Genomic DNA, 23,047 nt, shown 5'->3' with positions numbered 1-23,047 from the left:
CAATTTAAAAGGAACATGCAAATATATATAATGAACATGAATATATACAAAGAACATTGCTTTCCTTTTAAATTTCTAGTAAAATTGATGGGTCCACAATAGCTTCTTTTGGATCTTCAACACTATTTGCAGCTTTATCACTTTTTTTTTTCTTTTTTTCCTTTCTTCTTATATATTTTGATGGGTTGTTTTTCTTCAATATCTTCATCTTCAACTTGTTTATCACTGTAGTACAAACAAATGAACCTATAATCACAAAAAAAAAAAAAATATCGTATGGATTGCAAAAAAATCGAAAACCAAACAACAATAAAAGTAACAAAGTCGAAGAAACAATTTTCTGTATGAATTGCAAAAAAAACCCGATCAAACTCCAAAATAAACACTCAGACATGTCGAAAATTATACTTACATGTTGTTTTTTGTCCACCATATTTAAGAATTTTGGATTTAGAAGTACAAATTTCTTCAAAAAATTGCTTAGGGTTTTGAGGTTTGAAGTTCAACTTTTTTTTTTGGATTTTTTTTTTCACTTTTTGAGAGAGAAAAATTCTGGGGAGAGAAAGTATTGTTTTGATATACTTCTAGAGAAAGTATTGTATCAGTAAAAAATAATATACTTTTTACCTCTTGCCTTTTTAAAAAAAAACTGACTTACTAAAAAAAAAATTGACTTACTTTTTCGTGTTCTTTATAAACTAAAGGTATGTTCTTTTAAATACTCATGTTCTTTGTTTCATAGTATATGTTCTTTCCACATTTTTTTAATCAAAGCAGCCAAAATACCTCCGCGTTTTATTTACAAATAATAGGTGTCGTTTTGAAGAGGCAGTACGGTGCTTGGTACCAGCGCTTGTAGGGATATGACCGGGTAAAACACTTAAAAGTGTCGCGTTTTGAATTTTTAGTGGTTTTTTTTAAGTAACATAAAAATGGTGTGAGTGGGTGCGTGATTAGAATGATAGAGGATTAATTTATTTTTAACTAAGCCTAACGAAAACTAGTAACATGAGACTATTAACCGGTCAAATCGATTAAAAATATTGTAGGGTTTGTTATAAGATGGATCTCCCAAAAGTTAGAGTCACCTTGAGTTAATCAATAGTTGAGACCTTTTAATAGTTGAGACCTTTTAAAGAAGACTATTCATCGTTGCACTGCTGGTGTCAATTTTTCCTTTCAGAAATCATACGAAGTAACCATCTATCTACAAGAACCATAATGAGCAAGTGTAGGAGCGGAATCACAGCATAAAGGAGTGGTCGAATGCTGTCATTTCTTGAAAACTACCAGTTTAGTTTGATCAGATCTAGACGTACGACATCGTTTGGAAAGCAGAAGAATTAATCTCAAAGCGACTAATTGACGGTGGGGACGATGCGATTGGGGCGGTTAACTTATATGGAGGCTAGGGCTGAACGCTGTAGGTGGCTTTATTGATGTCGGCAGTTGGATGAAGTATCCGCCATCAAAGAGTTTGCTTATTGAGTTTGAGTTGAATGAAAACAATGAAGAGCATATTTTAATTTTATTTTCATAGTAATAAATTAATTACGAAATAAATAGCGATCTTCTAAATTCAAAATGATTTTTGTAAAAACCATTTTTAATTAAGTTTGACCAACAAAGAATAAATATTCAAGACTTGACTGTTCGAGAATTGTGGGATAAGGAGACATGATACATACAAATTAATGACAACACCACCAGATTTATACAGAATTTGATTGATGACCCAAGATGCGTTATTTGTGGTGGGGCCGAAGAGAATGTTGCACATGTTCTGCGATATTGCCCAACTACTAGAATTTTATGGAATAAATTAAGGGCTCGCAGAGTGAATATGAGTGAGGCTTTAAGTCTCGAACAATGGCTATTGCTCAACTTGGATGCACAAAAGGCTGGTATGGGAAGTGAATGGCCTCGGCTGTTCGGCGTTGCTTGCTGGTGGTTGTGGAGATGGCGTAATGCCAGAACGTTTCATCATACTCCTAATATCCCTTTCGATCAAATCAGTTTTATTCTTATGAGAGTAGGTAAAATTAAAAGTGCAATTGAGGAAATTTGAAGCAGCCGAGAATTGAAAAGATTATCAAGTGGCAATTTCCGAAAGAAGGTTGGGTGAGACTTAACACTAATGGAGCCTCGAAAGGTAATCCTGGTCATGCTGGAGCTGGGGGTATCATTCGAGGGCATAGAGGTGAAGTTCATGAGGTGTTCGCCATGAATTGTGGACGCTGCACTTGCACTAGAGCCGAATTAGCTACTGTTTTAAAAGGCTTAAGTGTGGTGTAGGAAGGGGGTCATAGAAGAGTCCAACTCTCTGTGGACTCTGAGGTTGTTATGCATATGTTGGTGGAAGAAGTCCCCACTAATTCTCCCTATATTCACATCATTCATAGATGCAAAGCTTTGTTTTCAAAAGAGAATGGGAGGTTACAATCTCTCACTTATATAGAGAAGCTAATCGAGTAGCGGATTGGTTAGCTAACTATGGAGTGAGTTCGAATGAGAAATTTGTTCTCTTTTGCGGTCCTGAAGAATCTTCTTGCCGTTTTATTGGAGGACTTGAGTGGGGTGATGCAAGCTTGGATGGTGCCGGCTAGCTTGGCTTAGTTTCTGTTATTATGTTTTTTATATCTGTTTGCTTTTTTTTTTGGTTTATTTTTTGTTCTGTTTTTCTTTTTGTCATGTTTGCTCGGGGCTTGCCCCTCTATTTCACCAAAAAAAAAAAAAAAACCAATTAAAATTGAACATAGTTTTAGCCATTTTAAAGATCATTAAGGTAGAAATTACAATTGATCATATACAATAAATTACGTTTTGAAAAAAAAAAAAAAAAAAAAAAAAAAAAAAAAAAAAAACCAATTAAAATTGAACATAGTGTTAGCCATTTTAAAGATCATTAAGGTAGAAATTACAATTGATCATATACAATAAATTACGTTTTGAATATGATTAATTACATAATTTTATCATGTCTCAAATATACAAGTGTGTAATAAGCAAATCTTCAATTCTAATACTTAACAGCAGGTCGTGTAGTACGGACAACCAAAACCAGTTCTTCACAAGAGGATGAAAGGATAGTTTGCATAGTATTCACTTTGGCTCTGCGCAACTAACACTGCATAGATTTTCAACAATACCAAATGATGGGACGTTAATGTAACTCACTAACTCCCATACCCGAAAACAAAGCGTACAATCCTTTGTAAGAGTTACAAGATCATCATGTTCTTCATGCATAGGTTTTAGGGAGGGAGTGTTAGTCACCAACCATAAAAACCTTTCTTGCAATCCGTTAGTTTTCCTCTGAAAACTGATTTTTACTTTCACCAAAACCGTTAATGTAGCCGAACTAGCAAAATTCAAAATCAGTGTACTACTGTACTGTTAGATATTGATGGTAGCATCCCATAGCTTGAGTCGACCATCACGACCTCCACTGCAGATTGTCTTCTGGTCAAGGTCTGAAGCTACACATCTAACCACGGAAGCTGAAAAATGTGGAGTCCTGTACAGCTGCCACCCACCTGATCTATCCTGAGACTGATGATATAGCAGCATAGAATTATCTGCAGCCCCAATCCCCAACCATTGCTCTTGAGCATTAATAGACAATATAGAACTATGAAGATTTATATTTTTAGTACATTCGATGTTGTAAGCAGAATTTTCCCAGAATCTAACTGAGCCATCATCAGATCCTGTTATAATCCCTCCGTCCAAAGCTGAATACTCAACGCACCGAACTGGCCCCCCATGACTTGCCAAAATTGCATCGCAAGAACCTCTTGAAATTGACCAAATTCTAGCAGTCCAGTCATCACTTCCAGTAATCACAGTGTCTCCCACCATCCTGATGCAACGGATCCATTTCAAGTGGCCAGATAGTTTGTGGACTTGCTTACCAGCACGGATGTCCCATATGTGCACAGCATTATCTCTACCAGCAGCAGCCAAGATACCAGTAGCGTCATCATATTCCATGCAAAGAACAGAACTTGTGCAACGGGCAACTGTAGCTATGCAACTACCATTTCTGGCATCCCACATTTTGACAGTTCCGTCATGGGCAGAACTAAGGACACGATCTCCTGAGAGCATGCGCACACTACTAATCTGTGCCTCATGACCCTTAAGCTCTTCAAGGGGGATAAACTCATGTTTATCCCAGATCACAATAGACAGATCATCAGACCCTGATACCACCTTTTCTCGATCGGAACTTATTGCACGGACAGCACTGCAAAGGGAGCATGCTGTTAAACAGAAAGAAATATAGACAACAAATTTGGCCATGACCAAGGAACACAAGTATAACTACAAAGGAACACAACCTTTGGAGGAAATAAGATGTTCAAGGAAAAATAATTCCTTTTCACACAGTGAAGCAACTAGCATAAAGAAAACAAACGATAGATAAAGACGTCAGCTGATTACCCTGTATGACCTCTCAACGTTGCGCGAAGTTCAGAACCATGACAACTAGGATCCCATATCTTAACCTGGACATTGAAGAAGATTGTGAAAGATGAGCAATGTAACTCAAAAGTTAATTATTCACTATGTACTTTATGGAATTTGGATTAATTTTGATCAGTTTTATTACCTTCATATGATTATCATTTTTAACCTTGTGATTAATTTTCTCCATAAAATTTTCTGTTTGTAGTAATTGAATATCATTCTATTATTTAAGTAATATGGATTTGAAGATTAACTCAAAAATCAATAAATGCCAGAAAATGCTTTTGTCAATTTTATTGGCACAAGGCACATATATTATTGTTTTCCTCTCTCCAATCTCCATCTTCGGAGGATGATGTGGAGGAGAAAGTCTTGTAAATACAGTCACTAAATATAAAGAAATACAAAAAAATATTGGGAGTTGATGCATGTCCCAAAATGGCAACTTGTAGTAAATAGTAAATTATCTCAGTACCATATCTGGAACAAACCTAAAGATTGGCTCTAATATGAATGTTACTTAACAAGAACCATAAGAGAATATCAGTCTTAAAAGGGAGTTTTTCCAAAACAAAATGTAACAATTAATTAACTTACTGAGCAGTCAGTACTTCCACTTATAAAGAAGCCTGTATCTTCACGATCACCAGTCAGATCCCAAACCTCTCTTCTTGTGACACAATGTAAAGCAGTAATCGCTTTATGATGGCCTTTAAGTACTCGCACATTTGTTTGACTTCTCCTTAGTCCCGAGTTTGGTAAATTTTGTTTGCGGGGTGTACCAATCTCAGTTACAGCTGGCATATTATGATTGTCACTAAAACATTAATGTCTTGATTAATAAACACAGTAATAAACAACAGTTGAGGAATGAGTGTGGCAATACCTGCTGTTTCAGTTTCAAATGTCCAGCCACGAGCATGGCTGAAAGAGTTTACTTTTAGCACTGATTCCCTCCCAAACATGCTCCTGACCCAATTTTTTGCGATAGTAGATGCCTTGGAAGGTTGATTATCTACTGTAGCATCTCGAAAATGAGGGGATTGCAAACCCGAAGAAGACAATGATTGAGCCTTTAAATCCGATATCCCCCAGTAAACCATTTGTAGTTGATGAATATATGAAAGGTACCCTCTAAGTTGTATCTGAAACCATTCAAAACATTTAGCTAATATCGGATGATTAATTGATTATAACTCAAGAATATGCATAAGCTTCTGAAAAATGCTTGATAGGAAAAACCTACAGAAAAAACAAATATCTGGAACTTATGGTTAAAACTTAAAATCAAGGAATACACTGGAAGAAAATGATAATGATGGGTTTGATACTTTGATGAATGAATAGGCAAACAAAGGGATCAAAGTTTCTTTTTAAAAGTAGAATAGTGAGATTTTATGGAGGTAGTCTTGTCAAAACGACTGCATAATAATAATGGATATATACTCCTTCCAAACAATCAGAATACTAGATGATCATAGCACTTTTCCCAATGCTACTTGAAGTGTTATTTTACCGTTCCTAGGAATGAACAGATGACTGGCTAATACATGCAAATGGAATTTAATGGCTATGGAGTGAGAAGACAATACAGAAACTGAAAGCACTCACATAATGGTCATAACCGACATTTTTCTGCGCTATAATTTGTATAATTGGCCACGCATCTGTATCAGCCATACCCAAGCCACCCTTCCAATTGAATGTCAACAAAAAATTACATATCTGGTCAGTTAATAATACAGTTCGCATTACCAAGTGAAAACAAAATGTTCAGTAAGTACCATATGTGATGCTATCAAGATCAGTTGTGACATAATGAGGCTCTCATTACTGGAAGACCTGAACCATAAACATTGTGGAATTAGTTAACTTAAAGGCAGGATATAAACCAGAAGGAAAATGAATATTTCATTCTCTATATCGGTCACATGGCATCAGCTTCATCTAATTGGAGATCCATGCCATCAGTATTCTCTTTAGGAGTTATAAAAAGTTAAAGAAATATCTATTTCATGTTTTCAAGACTACAACCAATTGAGTACACGTCTCTCGTGCAGCGGTGCAGGGCGGTGGTTGAAATAATTTTAATCTAATCTGCTTTGACTTGAATTTATTTTTTCTGATCTAATTTATCTAAACTTATTTTTTAATCTGATTTTGGTCTCATATGAATTTAAACAAATAAGAATATAATAAAAATTGTGATTGTTAATTTTTTTTTTCACATGCAAGTTGGATATAAATACAAATTAATATATAGATCTAAATATATTTTTCTTTTCTTTTTTTTTTTTTGAAAGAAGGTCTAAATATATATTTCTTTTGATTCAACATATCGAAGTATTTTTTATTATTATTATTATATTTAATGGCTAACATATTTGTAAATTACAAAATCTAAAGTATAAATTTGTATAAGAATAACAACAATATCGGCTTGACTATAATCCATAATTCGAGATCTATAACCAATTACCATGGTCTTAAGCAAACTTTTGGCTGCCAGAATCCCAAAGAACTAACTAAAAACAACTAAGTGGAGTTGACCCAAATTCAAACCCAACATAAAATTAAAATTATCCAACCGAAATGAACCTATTTGACATTTCCAGCTATATTTCACTCTTGAAGGCCTCACTAAATGATTATTTTTGTTGTAATGCCACATTATCAGGCAGGTTAATACCATGAAAGAATTCCAGAGAGAAATGTTGGAGCATATAAGTTATTTTGAAATGTTGATGGATTATAAGTTGTCAAAAAATGTAGCAGATTCAGTTTTGGATTCTGAAATGTTAGTTTATTACTGTAAAGAGCAAAAAGGGCAGCTACAAATTCAGTTTGCTTGAACTCAACATAATAGCTGCAACCGTAAGCAAATGATAAAATAAAATTATTTACTAGAGATGATGAAGAGATCAAAGGAAGGTCTACTTCCATAGAAAACAATCACAAAAAGATCATGAAAAGATGGAGAATTTACTTGCTTAAAGATTGCTCCATCAGACTTTCAAAGAATGCTTCCCAAAACCTGCAAAACGATCACACAATTACGCTAAAAGGATGAGGAGGCATGAGTACATCAAAATGATTATCAGGAATGACCCATCTTCCATATAACATCTCATCAGGAAAAGTGTAAGATAACTATAGATTAAAATTTAGATCTGTTTAGGAGGCACTAATTGAGGTGAAATCTCCCTTGGTTTGACATATTTATTTCAAATAACCTCGTGATCAAAGGAAAACACCATAATTAGATAATTTAGGTGTCCCTCATATATCAGTCTATCTATCTAATAAGCACAAATCTAAGAATTTGAAAAAAGATAGGGTATTGGGGACTACCAGGATAAATAAATAAACCCTTTAATAAAAATTAGGGTCTCATCATCTTTCTTAAGCTCTCTGTAATAGGAGAAAGTGTCAAATTTTAACTGTTTAAACTTAAACCAACATTTATAACATTGCAGCTTCCAGTTACATGCCTACATGTATGATTAGGATACACTCAGATAAATACAGAAATGCATATGCCAACCATACAAGTCTTTCTCCCAACTTTGGAAAAAAAATAGAGAAAAAAATGATATGACACAAGAAGCTGCCACTCTTACAAGATTACTGTCAGAAATTCTACCAAAATGATGAATCCAATCTGTGTTCAAAATTCTCCTGATTTTAAATAAATCTCAGAAATTTTTCAATTGAACGTTTCTTAATGCAACAAATTCCTTAAAAAATTTCCTGTTTTCTCAGCTTCCTACTTAAACTATTACTTCCTCCATTTAAAATAGTTGGAACACTTATTTGGGCAAAGAGTATAGGTGATAAGTTGAGACATTATCAATTGTTATTTATTAGGAAAGTGAATGCAATTGGAGACAGTGGGGTGTTATTTATTGAAAAAGTAGATATAGAATAGTGGATAGAGAGATGCAATAAAATAATTGTCCAAATTAAGTTTTCAATATAAAGGGGCAGACAAAAAAGAAAATTGTCCGAACAAGTCTGGGATGGAGGGAGTATTTATTTAAAATAATTCAATCATAATAAAGCTACAAAAGATTATCTTTTCTCCAAGACAGCTCAAAACTTGATTCTCCCTAAGTACATGTTTATCAGATTAATTTACCAATCGTTGTACATGTTGCTTATGTTAGTGTGTATTGGAACCTAGTTTACACACAATAACTAAAAAATAATAATAGTAATAATAATAAATGACGATAAAAAAAGAATAAAAGAAACAATAAAAATAAAAAATAAACACATAGATGACTGATGTAATTAAAGCTTAAAATTAACTGGAACCAAATTAAATTTGAAGTGTTCGTGTCTAGACAGATTAATGAGGACATTAAGATAGATAAATCAAATGGCCGAAGAGTAAGTGTTGGCAAAAGATCTCTGTGTTGCAATATGTATGGGATGCATGATATTTAGGAGACCATGTGGTAAGGAGTGAGAGAGATATTAAATGAAAGGCACCATGTTATGAGGATAGCAGAGGGAAATCATGTGCAAACAAGGAAACGTTGTAATAAATTTGAAAATCTCATAAAATGAGACATTACAATGTTCAAAGAACAGAAGTATCAACTATGCACTTGACTACAATATACAATCTGCCATCCTAGCCTGAAACTAATTTGACATCAACAGTATTAGTAAATTATTAGAGAAAAAATACATACCCTGTATCCTCCCAGATGGATAAAGAAATGAGATGACGTTGGACATAGTCTGAAACGTTATTGAAATCCTTCCTATACATCTCCGCTGAAACTTCAAGCGCCTCTCTCAAAGTTGGCATGTCGTTTTGGTAGGTTGCACATGTAATAAGTTCTTTAACCTGAAATTTAAAGCTACAAAGTAAATAGCCACCTGGAGCAAAAATATATACAAAAGAAAGAGAAACAGGGTAGAATCGGTTGCAAGCCATAATTGAGCAAGATTTTCAATAACTATCTAGTCTCTCTTATATTTTATGTAAAAGAACCATTCTCACACATACACAAACAAACAATCTTGACACGAGTATCATGAGGGATAGATGGAAAGATGAGCAATGACTTGAAATCTACAATTTTTGCTCACCAATTGTATGTAAAAAATTAGACAAAAAACATTACCATTTCTTTCACAGCAACAAACTGTTCTTCAGACAACTGACCATTCCATCCCTTTACAACATAAAAACAAAGTATGAGTACATTATCTGAACTATAATCCAGGAAAATATTCTGCATAAATACTTACAGCACTCATGTGATCTCTTATACATTCAATCAAGGTTCTACCAACAATTCCTTTGGCATCCGTCTCAAGTAAAGCTGCAAATATGGCAAACCATAACCAATCAGTTCTGGCTTCAAAAGTCCTTACCTGATACTGTTGACTTGTTGAGAGGAAACATACCAAGAATTGTCTCATATTCATCAGATGAAAGAATGACATCTGCATCTCCAAGATCCAGAAGAGAAATCCACAATCCCTGTATAACACGACCACAACATAGTTACAACCTGAATCACAACAACCTTCTAACCCAGGATTATTTAGCCTATAGAGTCATGATTCAAGGGTTAGGGAACAACAGAATAAAGGAACACAATATACTTGCAACACACACTTTTTCACGACATTCAAAAAAGTGGGTCACACATAATACAAAGCACTTAAATTGGGTTGAAAGATTGTTAAGAGTATAACTAAGTGGGCCATGAGCTTTAAAAAGGGTAAATTATTTCACCAAAAAAATGGAAATTTTGCCAACAACTACCATTTAAATGACCACTTTTGAGAACAACTACCATTTAATTTTTTTTTTTTTTTTTTTTTTTTTGGAAAAAACTACCACAAAAATACAAAATGTTTGAATAGCACTACCACATTTAATGTTTCCGGCAATAATCTCCATTTTGGGGGCATACTTTATAAAATTGTCCTCTATTAAATGACAATATTGCTCTACATTAACCTTAAATTGGAAATACACTTCAATTGCCCAAAGCCCCCAATTTCGTAAAGCTCTTACTTCAATTTTTTGATCATAAACCCTTATTTTAAGGTTTAATTGAGAAATCAAATCAACTATAATGCGAAATTAAAGATAATTGACCTATAAGTTTGTTTGATTATCGAAATCTCTTGTTTTGTATATAACAATTGATTGAAATTTTATAAACTAGGTTCCCTTAACCGGAAAGTGGTAGTGCTACTCAAAGTTTTTGTAACTTTGAGGTAGTTTTTATAAAAGAAGATTTTAAATGGTAATTGTTCTAAAAAATGGTCATTTAAATGGTAGGTGTCGGGAAAATTTCCAAAACAAATTTCCAGTTACAGTGTGTTGCAAGTATTGTGACATTTCCACTTTAAGAAAGTGTTGCAAGTATTAAAAAACGGAGGAAGTATATAGTCTCTTGCACATTGGATCAGATTGTAATGACATTAACATCACAAGAAACATTTTCATTATTTGACCATAACATTATGGAAAAACTAAAGAGATTTAGACAGAAGAATAGGCATAGAGGAATTTTTTTCAAGTTTTACACAATCTAGTCACATAACAATTACAACGCTACACACGCCAGCAGTTCCCTTGAATAAGGATAAGTCATGAAATTTAAAGATTGAAGGAACTGTTGAATTGTTTTTCAAATACAAGTTAAGAATTTAATAGATAAAAGAAAGTGATGTTATTACATAATCTATGAGCTCCATAAATTAACACACACACAATCACAACATATGCCTTATTTGTACCTTTAAAAGAAGAGGAAAAAATAAAAGGATGTCTTACAACCAACAATTTCTCTTTTCACAAACCATAACTTCAAACATATAAAAGTTGTGCCCTCCGTTCTTTTTAAAAGGATATATTAACTCTTACCACAAAATAAAACACGAAATTATTTTTTACCACCAAAACTTCTAAAACTTTTATTTTACCACCAAAAAAAATCTAAAAAATATTTTTTACCACCTACCATCAAGGAAAACCGTTAAATCTAATTGTTTTTCAAAATTGTTCGATTTTCGTGCGCAAAATATGTATTCTTGGGGGCATTTTGGCCCTTTGGGCCCAATTTGAGATCATAATTGACAAAAAAAAATGATCAGAAATGCCTTGTTTTGCGTGTTTCACGCAAATTGAGGTATTTTTTAGTAGGGAAAACGAGTCATTTACAATCATTTTTTTACCTCAAATTGGACCTGTAGGGCCAAAATACCCCGTAAACCCCTAAAGACCATGTTTAAAAAATTCCATTAGGTTTATCAGTTTTATTTTTTTTTTGGTAAAATAAAACTTTTAGGAAAAAAAAAAAAAAAAAAAAAACTTTTTTTTTTAATGCATCACTTCCCTTTTATGGGTGTTTTTTTTTTAAATGCATCACTTCTATATTAGGTAACTTTATACTATATTTTATCATTTTTTCCTCTTACTTTGAACCTCACTTGATTTATTTTATCATTTTTCTCTCTCCCATAGTCCCAACTTAAATAATAAACATATATACTCTCTCTCACATACTTTCTCTTTCATGGTCCCTATCTTACTTTTACTACTACCTTTGTTTCATATTTTTTGCAACTTTTGCCAAAAATGGATGCTACACATTATTTGCAACTAATGTTTTCTTTCCTTTTTAGGTTGTCATTTTTCTCTATCCCTCTCCTTATCACTAATGAACCTCACTAATGTTTTCTTTCCTTTTTAGGTTGCCAAAAATCCACGCATCACCAAGTGACGCATTATAAGAAAAACGGAGGGAGTATGGACTTGAGGATGTAATTATTTGCCCATTCATTTATATGCACTTCTTTAATTTATTTAAATATAACCTAATTAAGGGTGATCAAAATTGATCATATGTATAGTGTAATCATAAGTGATCTAGACTGGCTAAACAATAATTGTGCAATTTATTTACTATTAAGGGCTAGATATTACTAAACAATTATGTCATGTTTCACAATATGGCCAGGGAAAGTGTCTTTTGTAAACCTTAAAGCTAGTTTTTACTTATAATCTCCAACAGCAACTACTGTAACTTTGCTCCCTGCAATAAGTTGCTTAATTCCGCATATAATCATCACAGCTAGATAGAAATAAATGCACATAAACTGTCAATATTATGATTCATGAGTCAAAGAGAATATTCATGCAACAAAAGCTACATGGGAAAATTCGAACAGATCCCTGGTAAGTTTTGCTTGACCAAGAAATTTTTTGAATTACCTGCAGCTTTACTTTTATGTCCAAGATCAATCCTTTCTCCTCATCCTGTGACCAAATTTTATAAAAACCAATTATTGCAATTATATAGTAACTAATATAACCACTTTAAAACTTGATTCGTTTAGGCGTAAACAACTTTTGATGCATCCTTTACAATGTGCAGCCTTAGATAAGTTATTTAAATTGAAAAATAAGAAATAACCAAATCCCAAAGTTGTAAGAAAAAAAACTACAGATGACTTCTTTATCAACTGGCAAACAGTATTTTTAGTTATTCATCAAAGGTAAAGTCGAAAACTAAGGGAGGCACATTGTAAAAAAGATAAATTTTGGGTTTTATAGTAAACGCAACCAATAAAAAAATGCTCAAATGTTGCAACGTTTTCTGCAAGTAAACCCTTTTAATCATGGATCTTACATCTTTGTCTTTTATGTCTTTTAGGATCTGCTTCCTCTTTTCGTCTTCCTTTTCTCCTCTAATGTTAGCAGGAAATTTAGAATATGTGTATTTAGCACCACCTACACAATAAGAAATGTACATTAAATCTTCAACTTATGAGCAGTAGTTTACTGGCTAAGTCATTCATTTACGAATTAGATTGGATAAAGTACCTATAACGCCGTCTATAGGATCTGGTATGGTTATAATAATTAAGTCTGAATGAGATGATGGATAGACAGACATAAGACTTTCACCTCTCCCAATTGCACCTATCAACTTATCAAGGACGTTGTCATTGCTTTCACCAGAAGACAAAACTTTTTCTATGTAGTTAGAAAACCCTTGAGAGAGTAGAAATTCAGCTACCTGGCATAAACAGCAATTTTCAATATGAGGATACATAGTTGTGACAGCTCTAGAATTCTACAGATAAATAAACTAACAATATTTTCCTTTAGTCAATCTTATGATGTCTTAATTTTTAGTATTGTCAGGAAGAAATTGTAGTGCAGTTGTGCAATGCAGACCTCATTCAGTAGAGTATTACATACTACTATAGTTTAATGAACATCAAAACATTACATTGAAGCGTTAAAACAATTTACAGGGGAAGGTAGAGTCAGTAAAAAATACTATGTGATAAGCAAACAATTTGAAAGGGGAGGGGGAGAATCAAAACTTAGCTGGCTAACAATCTAACTAAGTATTATTCAAACACTCTGTTGCATCGAAGTAAGTAAAAAAGGGAGGGAACTGTTTTTATGGGTCATATTTAACATCTAAAGTTCAAGAAATCGTCAAGTCCATGCAGAAAAAGCTTCCTTATTCCACGCCCTTAATTTTACTTTCAATGATTTAAGCTATTATCAAACAAAATTCATCTTCAACCTTAGCAATCACTCACCTCACTATTCTTACATCTGAAATCTGGATTAGTAGTCTACTATATATTTATTTTTATTTTTAATGAAAAAGTGAGGTTCCAATTGAACAAAGGAAGACCAAGGAAACGTAGAATAGTCAGAGCAAGGCGAAAACAACTCTTGCATAAGCTATAAAAATGCTCTTCAACCCAGCATCTTACACTGATCTCATCTAAAATTCTAAACTATGCAATATGGTGGAGAATAAAATAAATAATTGGCCCTACTCCCCATAACAACTCCCCCCCTCCCTCTCAACATCCACACAATAAAGGAAAAAAGCTAATACTGATGTTAAGAAATCAGGGAAATATCAATCATCATTTGACCGGCTGACTTTTTTCCTTACCAAGCACAATCACAACTTTCAAAAATGCTTTCCTCATTCTCATCTTACCCTATTTATTACATTTCTTAGATCCACTTTACCTCTCTATAGCTATTTCTACCTCTATAAAACACCCGTTACCATGGTTGCTTGCTGTGAGTTACCCTTATAGATGGGTGCTTAGGTATATCAGTAGATGAAGCACGGCTTACCAAAAAAATAAATAAATAAATAAATAACTCTGAAGAGCTGATTTTATGGTCAACCTGCCCCCTGCTAGCCTCAGTCACCAAGTACGAACAAGTGCTTATATATTCTAACAAACTTATGTAGTTACGTCTGCCTTTAATAGATAAAATTGTAAGGTATAATATATCTATACAGGCATCAAAGCACAAGTTTAAATCTGTCCTTAAGCTTCAATTTCTCATAGTCCAGGAAGATGTAATGAAATAACACATTACAGGCACTTATGCATTTTGTACCATTTTACAGTATGTACAAGATGGTATTAATAATACTGCAACTTACACAAGTATTGAACTACCCCCATGATGGAGAAAATAATGCCACAAAAGATATACAAGTATATATCTGCAATCAGAAGAACCAAATGACAAAGATGGAATGTTTGACAGTGGAATAACTCTATAGAAAAGGAAAAAATAAAAGGCGGACTTTAATAAACAACTTTAATTAAAGATTTGTAATAGCCAAATAAATAAAGGACAAGGGACTTCCAAAGCAAAACAACAAACCATAGGATCTGGCTCTTGATTATTCGAACGACACCAATGCATTGTAAATGCTTGAGCATCAAAGGTACATTCCGTGCTATTTACCTGAGACAGAACAAGAGCAATCTCTGCAGTTTAAAACAGTGGTCCTGAGAACTACTCATAACATTCTAGATTCAGACACTCATGAGACATATTAAGCAGTAGAACTGTGTAGAAAGAGAAAGATAGACAACATGGTTGGAAGTACAAAACATACAATGAAATTGCGGTATCCCGATAAAATCCTAGCAAAGAACTTCAGGAATATAAGCCTGCATAAGCCAATATAAAATAAAGAGCCGAGGCACGTATTAGCTTGATGTCTTATCAAACACATATAAAACATTCAAATAAGTCGGGAATATCCAAATTACTAACAATAGTACAATACAACTAGAAAAGGATTGTCAAATGAACTGTGCAACAATCAGATCTAAAGAGCACCACAATAATACAACCCTTGCCTTGATCCACTGCATTTCTTACATACTCTATTCACTATGTGACATATTCTACTTTTTCTCTATATATATAACCAGTTACAAAGAAATAAATAGAATAATATTCAAGATGTTAAATATCAAATGATAATATGATACTTTGGTGGAGGTGGAAAAAAAAAAAGTGTTAGGCATCACCGCACATGATGCTTCTGTTGGCTTTCCTAGTTTCACTTACAGCTCAAATTCAAGATGGAATCCAGAGTCAACAATATCCAATCAGACAGCTATGGTAACAGCAGTAGAGCGATAAGTTGAATGAAACTATCATTGGATTACTTCAAGGTTTCTACCATTGAGAACGGTCAGAAACAGATAATAATGAAGCATCAGGAACAGTTCACATACAGTATATAAGACATATCCACACTAAAACTCTTTTCTTTAGAGACACAGTCAAGTGGGAATGTTTGAGAAATGAGACAAAAACAAGCAGACAATTGCAGAACTGATGCTTCAAACTCAGATTATATGTGATAAATATTAACATCTGTAAATCAAGTTGCAAATTTACAGTATGATATCTTACTATTATCATATTAAAGCTTCTTAATCATGAAATTATAGTATTGAAAGGACCTTGTTTCCAGGGTTGAGAAGCTTTAATTTGATAATGGTAAGATAAAACAAAATTACAGAAGAAACTCGAGAGTTCAACAAATCAACACTACCAAAGAAAGTTTTCTAGATTCATCTTACTTAATAAGCAACTTATTAGGAATGGTAATATCACCTTAGTTGAAGGTCATGGTCCTTTCCCCAAGGTTTGGCACCAACTTTAGGGCTTCTCATATATAGTTCTCCAAAGCCAGTATTTACCTCGTCTATACACATCATATCTGGATACAATAGCTTTTTTATATCAGCATGCAACAAGCTTAACTCTGGTTCGGGTATAGGAGGTATCTCCTCTGACGTGGAGATACAGTTATGATCAATATCGACAGTAACAACCTATACAAGAAACTGAAATCTGCTTTAAATTTTCCTCAGAAAAGAAATATTTAGTACTGAACTGTTTAAAGTCACTAATAAGTCAAGAAAAGCAGAGGCATTGAGGTAATTGTAATAGAGAAAAGGAACTGCATTCGATAATAACAACTTACACCATCCATTGAAAGTCCAGATGTATCAACATTTGAATGAAGGCCGATGATATATGGAGTTGGAGCATCAACGTAATCCACTCCTTTTGAGAAGAGTAACGGAATGTAGACATTCTAAAAAAAAGAAACTAGAAATCAGTGATTATGATATTTTATATTAGAAAGATTACACTTAGCATAATTAAAGGCTTTATGGTTTGAGTACTCACTTCTCAACAACAAAAAAACACAAATCCCATTCAACTAGCACTAAGAAAAGTAGAAGACTTTATATAAAAAAAAAAAAAAGTTCCTTTATAAAAGAACAGTCGCTGAGAAAGAAGTTAAACAAGTTAAGGAATAGCAACTCTTTTTCCAGGACCCATGAGGCCATGGAGCCTCGCAAATGGGAGTATTGACAGATCCACCTTACAGTCAAAACCCATAATTCAGTCATTATAAAATGAAAAATGGGTGAGTTCTGTTGAAACGTCTGACATAATTTTTAAGAAAACAGCATATACCAACATCAACATCAGCCCAGTTCTTCTAAGTTCTAACAGAATGTAGCAGGTATTTGTGATACATATAATTAAAATGAAGTATGTAAAAAAAGATAATAAATAAATAACAATGATAAATTAGTATTTGTCTATGAAAATAAACTGTTGATAAGCTTAAGTTTCCATTTTTTCTTTGTGACCAGCTTACCATCTACTTGTCAACAATGATGAGGAATGTATTCACTATAATCAACAGCAATTTTTATCTCTCAAATGTTTAAGAGCAAGTGACATTTCTTAAACAACAGTACAACCAATTTATTTAACTTTTGATGGTCAAAGAGAGAGAGTTGTGTTGTTATCTTATCGACAAGAAATGCTAGAATGGCACCAATAAAACACAGGCAAGGTTACATATCAACTCCTTTAAAGGTGAATATCAAATAATGACCAAAGCATTGTAAAACATACCTGCCACTGAAATGGATAGATTAGATGACAAATAGACTCAGACACAAGCGTCAGGAGCGTGTACCTATTACAAAAGACAAAAAGAAAATATGATGGATATGTCAAATTAGGATAAGAAATAAATATACCTCCCACAAATTGTCTAATTCTTCGTCTTGTTTTATTCACTTTTTAATATCTATATAGGCCTTTGCCCCATCTACAACTCAACCTCTTTTGGCTAGTTCAATTACAACAGCTAGATGGCTAATGTTGATACTTGACACTGTGACTAAACATAACTTATGGCACATGCTCCTTAGATTTTAAAGAATCTTAGTCCTTCAAATTGTTTAAGGTCAGTCCTCAGTCGTGCCCCTTTCCATTCCATCACAAGTATCACTTCTCTATTATTCTTTTCAATCTAAATCTCTTATTACAATGAATCGGTGCTATAAACATTTTATCCCTATGTAGTAACCGAGAATGATAATTACTTGCATGTACCTTAAAGGATCAAATTGCAGTGTCACAACTCACAAGTCAAATGGAATCATACAATCCAAGCCCTAGAAGCTCACCCAAACCCAAGTTGGGCTCAGGTGGGGTTCGCGTGAACTTTCACCCCCTATTTTCTGCGGTCTTGCGATTTTAGCTGCGTGACTTATTTGTGACTGTAAGATTGTTTCTTATGCCTAGCACGCTAGCATATACTCATATTAAATCATTATTAGGACAATATGATGAAAAATTAAAGAGAGAAAAATAGAGTCTTGTAGTTGCTCATAATCTTAAGGTTTAAGAGAGAGATTTAAGAGTTCTGAACTTTCAAGATGTACTTGAGAGCTTGTATTCATCATCATCATCATCATCATCAAGGTTTTACAGCGGATTGGTGGATTTACTCCTGGCACTCGGATTCCCACGGTAAAATCTTCTTTGTTTCGTTGCTTGCTTGTTCTTCATTGGTCATTATTGTTGATTATCGCAAACTTGTCAGCACATATCTTTATTTTTGTTACAAAACTTATCTTCTTATTTTTGTTAACCTTATTATAATGAGGGAGGATATAACTTTCAATTTTTGTAGCAAATCACGTACTTATCTGATCGAAGCAAGATCCTTCTTTCCAGCAATACTGCTGTAAAAAGTATAATTATGTTATGAACATCCAAGGATTCTATCAATGACTTAAAGGAGACCTGCATGAATTGAGCAGACATTTGTCAAAGATAGTAAACTTGCAACTTCTGAATATTTGTTAATAAATAAGCTACAGAAAAAGATAGGTCATGCATATAGTCTATAAGAGAGGAATAAAGTTCTATAAATTCATACATCGACAGGGGGAAGCCCGTGTTCTGGAGGAGCCTCGACAGAGAACAAGCAGTTATTAATTGCAAACAAGACTCTATCAATTCCTGGTGTGGGCAGAGGAACTTTGGAGACTGTAGCCGCTATAACCTCCCAAAGTGGCTTGCTGAAATATAAATGATCATCTCAAGTCAAAGTTGACAAAACGAGATGTATACAAAAGAATTTAAGTTTTTCATAAGCTCCAAAAGTTACTTGTCAGATCTGAAAGTAATATGTGGATGAGGTTGTTCATCTGTTCCACATTATAAAAAAGAAAAAATGCCTATCCCATACAATTCAACTAGAAATAGATGATGTTATAGCATCAATCAAAGTTTACCCTCACAGCCCACTCACCAACTTCCTCTAGTAGAAAAGCAAAGAGCAAATATCTCCTCGAGTGCATCACGAAGTACACAAAAACAGGGTATTCGTGAAACCAGAGAAATACACTTTCCAGCAAATGAGTTCAGTGGTATACCACATGCTTCACCAATGTCCTCATCAACAGGATCCCGGAAAGCAATACAGCTAACATAAATTTTGGACCCATCACCCGCTGAAAAAGATGCAAACAAGAATTAATGAGGAATCTAAAGCACAAAGTTACAAAAAAAAAATTAAAATAAAATTAAAATAAAATAAAATAAAATCGATAAATAAATAAATAAAAAGGCAAGTCCTTTAGGAAAATTACAAGTTCAATACACTAACTACAATAACAACATACATCAAGTAGTCTATGAAGAGGCAGCTAAGAAATTACATTGAGAACAAACCCCTTATCCAATTACACATATGAAAGGAATCGTCAACATACATACCGACACCACAATTTCACCGGTTGTCTATCCCAAAACATTTTCAAATTGTGATCTTTTATAGTGTCATCGAAAAAATTGAAGATATCTCTACTAAATTAAAAGGTGTTCCAAAGAAAGTCTACGCGTCAACATTAGAAAGATTGTAAATGTGGTATATACGAAAATTTGAGCATGCAACCTCAAGTTCTAACACTAGATGCCTTACCACTAAGCTATATCATTTTTTTTTTTTTGAAGGAACCACTAAGCTATATCATATTCCATGTTCTCTTTTGAAAACAAAATGCAAAAACGATGATATTAAAAATAAAATTTAATTAAGAGAATATTGAGTCATGAATTAGATGTATAATTTTTTATTGACGGGAAATTAAATGTATAATTGAAACACTAGTTGATGGTCAAAAGTTGCATGATTGGGTAAGGGGAAACAATATACATAGGAAAGCTTTACTACTAAGATAGATAGGCTAAAATGTGCATTTCCAAACTTTCTCGCTTTGGCTGATTACACTCGTGTAATTTTCATTTGTTTTCCATTATTATTTACTACTATATTTTGTACTACAATAAGACAGGAAAAGATCAAAATATATATGAACCAATTTAAAGGCTTTTGCACCCTGACAAGAATAACCTAAAGCTTCACTGTAAATATTGTCTTTAATCTATGAGGGAAGTGTGAGACAGATATTTTATTAAGCACTTTCACATTTCCTGGAAATGATAACCTCTCCTCATTCTCTTAAATCTTAAGGGAACTTTCCATTCATTTCTCCATCATTACCTTACCGTCAAACAAATAAATTCAAAAGAAAATGAGTATCAGATTTCAAGAGCAGCACACCGGATATAGTAATATGGGAATGTCTTGTGCCAAATCTGAAATACAATCCTTCACCTTTTGACCATACACAATGGCCAGATCAAGAAACATAAGTGGTTACCAACTGTTGAGAAGTAATCAAAAGAGATAATGTTTTTATTCCTAGCAGCATTTTATGAAACTCAAAGTCTCAAACCCTTATTTAGAGTTTTTTATGGTATTTTTTTTCTACATATATTTAATAAAATGAACTCCGCAAAGTATTGTGGACATGATGCATCTCCTCTTTTCTTTGCTTTTTTTTTTTCAATTGTCTTCCAAATGTTGAAGCAAAATGTGTAGCCTACACTTCCTTCCCTCCCCCCCCCCCCCCCAACAAAACCAATATAGGGCTCTAGGGAAATTCAGATAAATTCGAAATAAAGCACATCAAAACAACAATAAAATCTGTCAAACTTTACCAGTCAAAACAATGGGATAGCTCCGAGGATAACTAGGGGGATCATTAGCATCCAAGCCTGACTTATAGAACTCAACCCCTGCCGGCATAACACACTGCAATTGTAACACCAAAAGAAGAATCAATTTCCATTATCTCATTATTCTCGTTTGTATAGAGTACGATCATAGTATACAGCATTCGAGAATTGGCTGCTGATTATAAGTTCATTACCACCTATAACTACAGAAAACCTCACATCATTTGTCACGAAACACTAACATTACGTCCATATCAAACTAAAGTATCTCCTAGTTTCAACATCAGACCATAACACTACGTTTGAGTCACAGAAATTTTGGAACTTATTTATAAACAAAAGGAAATCAGAGCAAATCAAATAATACTTCACCAATCAATCAATCACTTCAATATAATCCCTTTTCTACAATTCTAGCTTGTAAATGTATCCACTCCATCTTTATGCAATAATCCCAATACTCCAATCAATCAACATTCCATCAAATTCATGAAAATTCAGCAAAAAAATAAATAAATTACCAATTCATGCAACAACAAAACCCCATCAAATTTCCTTTAAAAAAATAAAACAAAACCCATCAAATTCTCAAATCACATTAACAATACCAATCAAAAACCCCAAAAAAAAAAATGTAAAAATAAAGTGAGTCAACTGACCATAGGAAGCTCAGGAGGTAAAGGAGGATAAAGAGAGTGATCAAAACGAGGGTACTGATCAATAAGAGAAGGTTCATACACATAATTCATGCCAAAATAACCATTACTTCCATCTAAAGTACGAATTTCTGGGCCAATTCCACAAACTACAAAATACTCAAAAAGGGGAGCCATAATTTCTTCCCTCTCTTCAACCCCACGAAAAGAGAGATGAAAAAATTGATGATAATTTTTCTGGAGAAAAAAAATTGATGGGGTTGTTTAGAATCCCACCAAATGTATCTGGAAATGGAATTTTTGAACATGGTGTTTGATTAAAGTTGAATGAGTGAGTTGAATTTTCTTTGTTTGTTTAATGGAGGATTGAAGTTGTTTTTGATTTGGTGGAATGATAATGACTCAGTCGTGCAGTATGTTTTGCGAATATTTTATTTGAATCTGGGTTAGTTCGTTTGCACTGCGCGGTATGTTTTCTGAAGAAATACTACAGAAACAGAAGACGTCAAATTGACAAGGGATTCCTAATGGAGGTTAGTTATTTCGTTCTTTTTTACTTGACATTTTCTTTTATCACGCTTGTTAATGTAAAATGTTAACGATCAACAATTTTAATACGGTCAAAGGAGGGGTGGTGAATAGGGTAAAAATCAAAGAGTTTTGACTAATACCTAAAATAGTCAACAATGAGCTTTCGGCTTTATCAAGTTAGCTAACCCCAATCTTATCTTCCATAGATCAGTCACAGCAGATATCTAATTCAATTCCTACTTTAGACCGTAGTGTTTAACCAATCAATTTTTATTGTGTCTATGATGGAACTTCTAAACAGAAAAATTACTCATTTGATATACGAAGTATAAGGTTTAAGGAGATAATGTTCCCTTCTCGATGGAAACTTTTATTTAATTTAGGAAGATTACAACACTCATATTTTACAACACATTGACTGGAATCTTAAACAAACATAAACTAAACTAGAGTTTTTCTCTACTTTAAGATAGATGGAAAACCAATTTGTCTCTTAAGGTGATCTGAGGATTTTCTCTAGAGGACTCTCTAATGTTTTTAGAAAATGCTCTAGCTAACTCCTTCAACTCTATCCTTCACTCTTTGCCTATAGCCCTTTATATAGAGGAGGGCTTACACAAGTTATTGACACTTTATATGG

General features: G+C 33.4%; 1 protein-coding gene across 1 annotated transcript; it reads right to left on the bottom strand.

Moving 5' to 3' along the window:
• Positions 1–2,891: 2,891 nt before the first annotated feature.
• LOC145596661 (DENN domain and WD repeat-containing protein SCD1-like) lies at positions 2,892–22,347 on the bottom strand. Its single transcript, XM_081652879.1, has 24 exons — positions 21,880–22,347; positions 21,203–21,296; positions 19,449–19,650; positions 19,074–19,215; positions 18,837–18,937; positions 17,756–17,819; positions 16,803–16,916; positions 16,430–16,650; positions 15,414–15,468; positions 15,176–15,259; positions 13,337–13,532; positions 13,143–13,243; positions 12,725–12,769; positions 9,898–9,973; positions 9,739–9,812; positions 9,612–9,662; positions 9,174–9,331; positions 7,460–7,507; positions 6,258–6,315; positions 6,085–6,165; positions 5,360–5,618; positions 5,071–5,270; positions 4,447–4,511; positions 2,892–4,249 (listed from the first exon to the last, which is right to left on the bottom strand). Exons 1-24 carry the CDS (start codon positions 22,051–22,053, stop codon positions 3,397–3,399), a joined length of 3,516 nt encoding a protein of 1,171 aa, XP_081509005.1. The 5' UTR covers positions 22,054–22,347; the 3' UTR covers positions 2,892–3,396.
• Positions 22,348–23,047: the final 700 nt, after the last annotated feature.

This window comes from Chenopodium album, chromosome 20 (genome assembly GCF_948465745.1).
Source record: "Chenopodium album chromosome 20, dcCheAlbu1.1, whole genome shotgun sequence".
Lineage (NCBI taxonomy): Eukaryota > Viridiplantae > Streptophyta > Magnoliopsida > Caryophyllales > Amaranthaceae > Chenopodium > Chenopodium album.
Note: the sequence above shows the minus strand (reverse complement) of the source record. Positions and strands in the feature narration are given on the sequence as shown.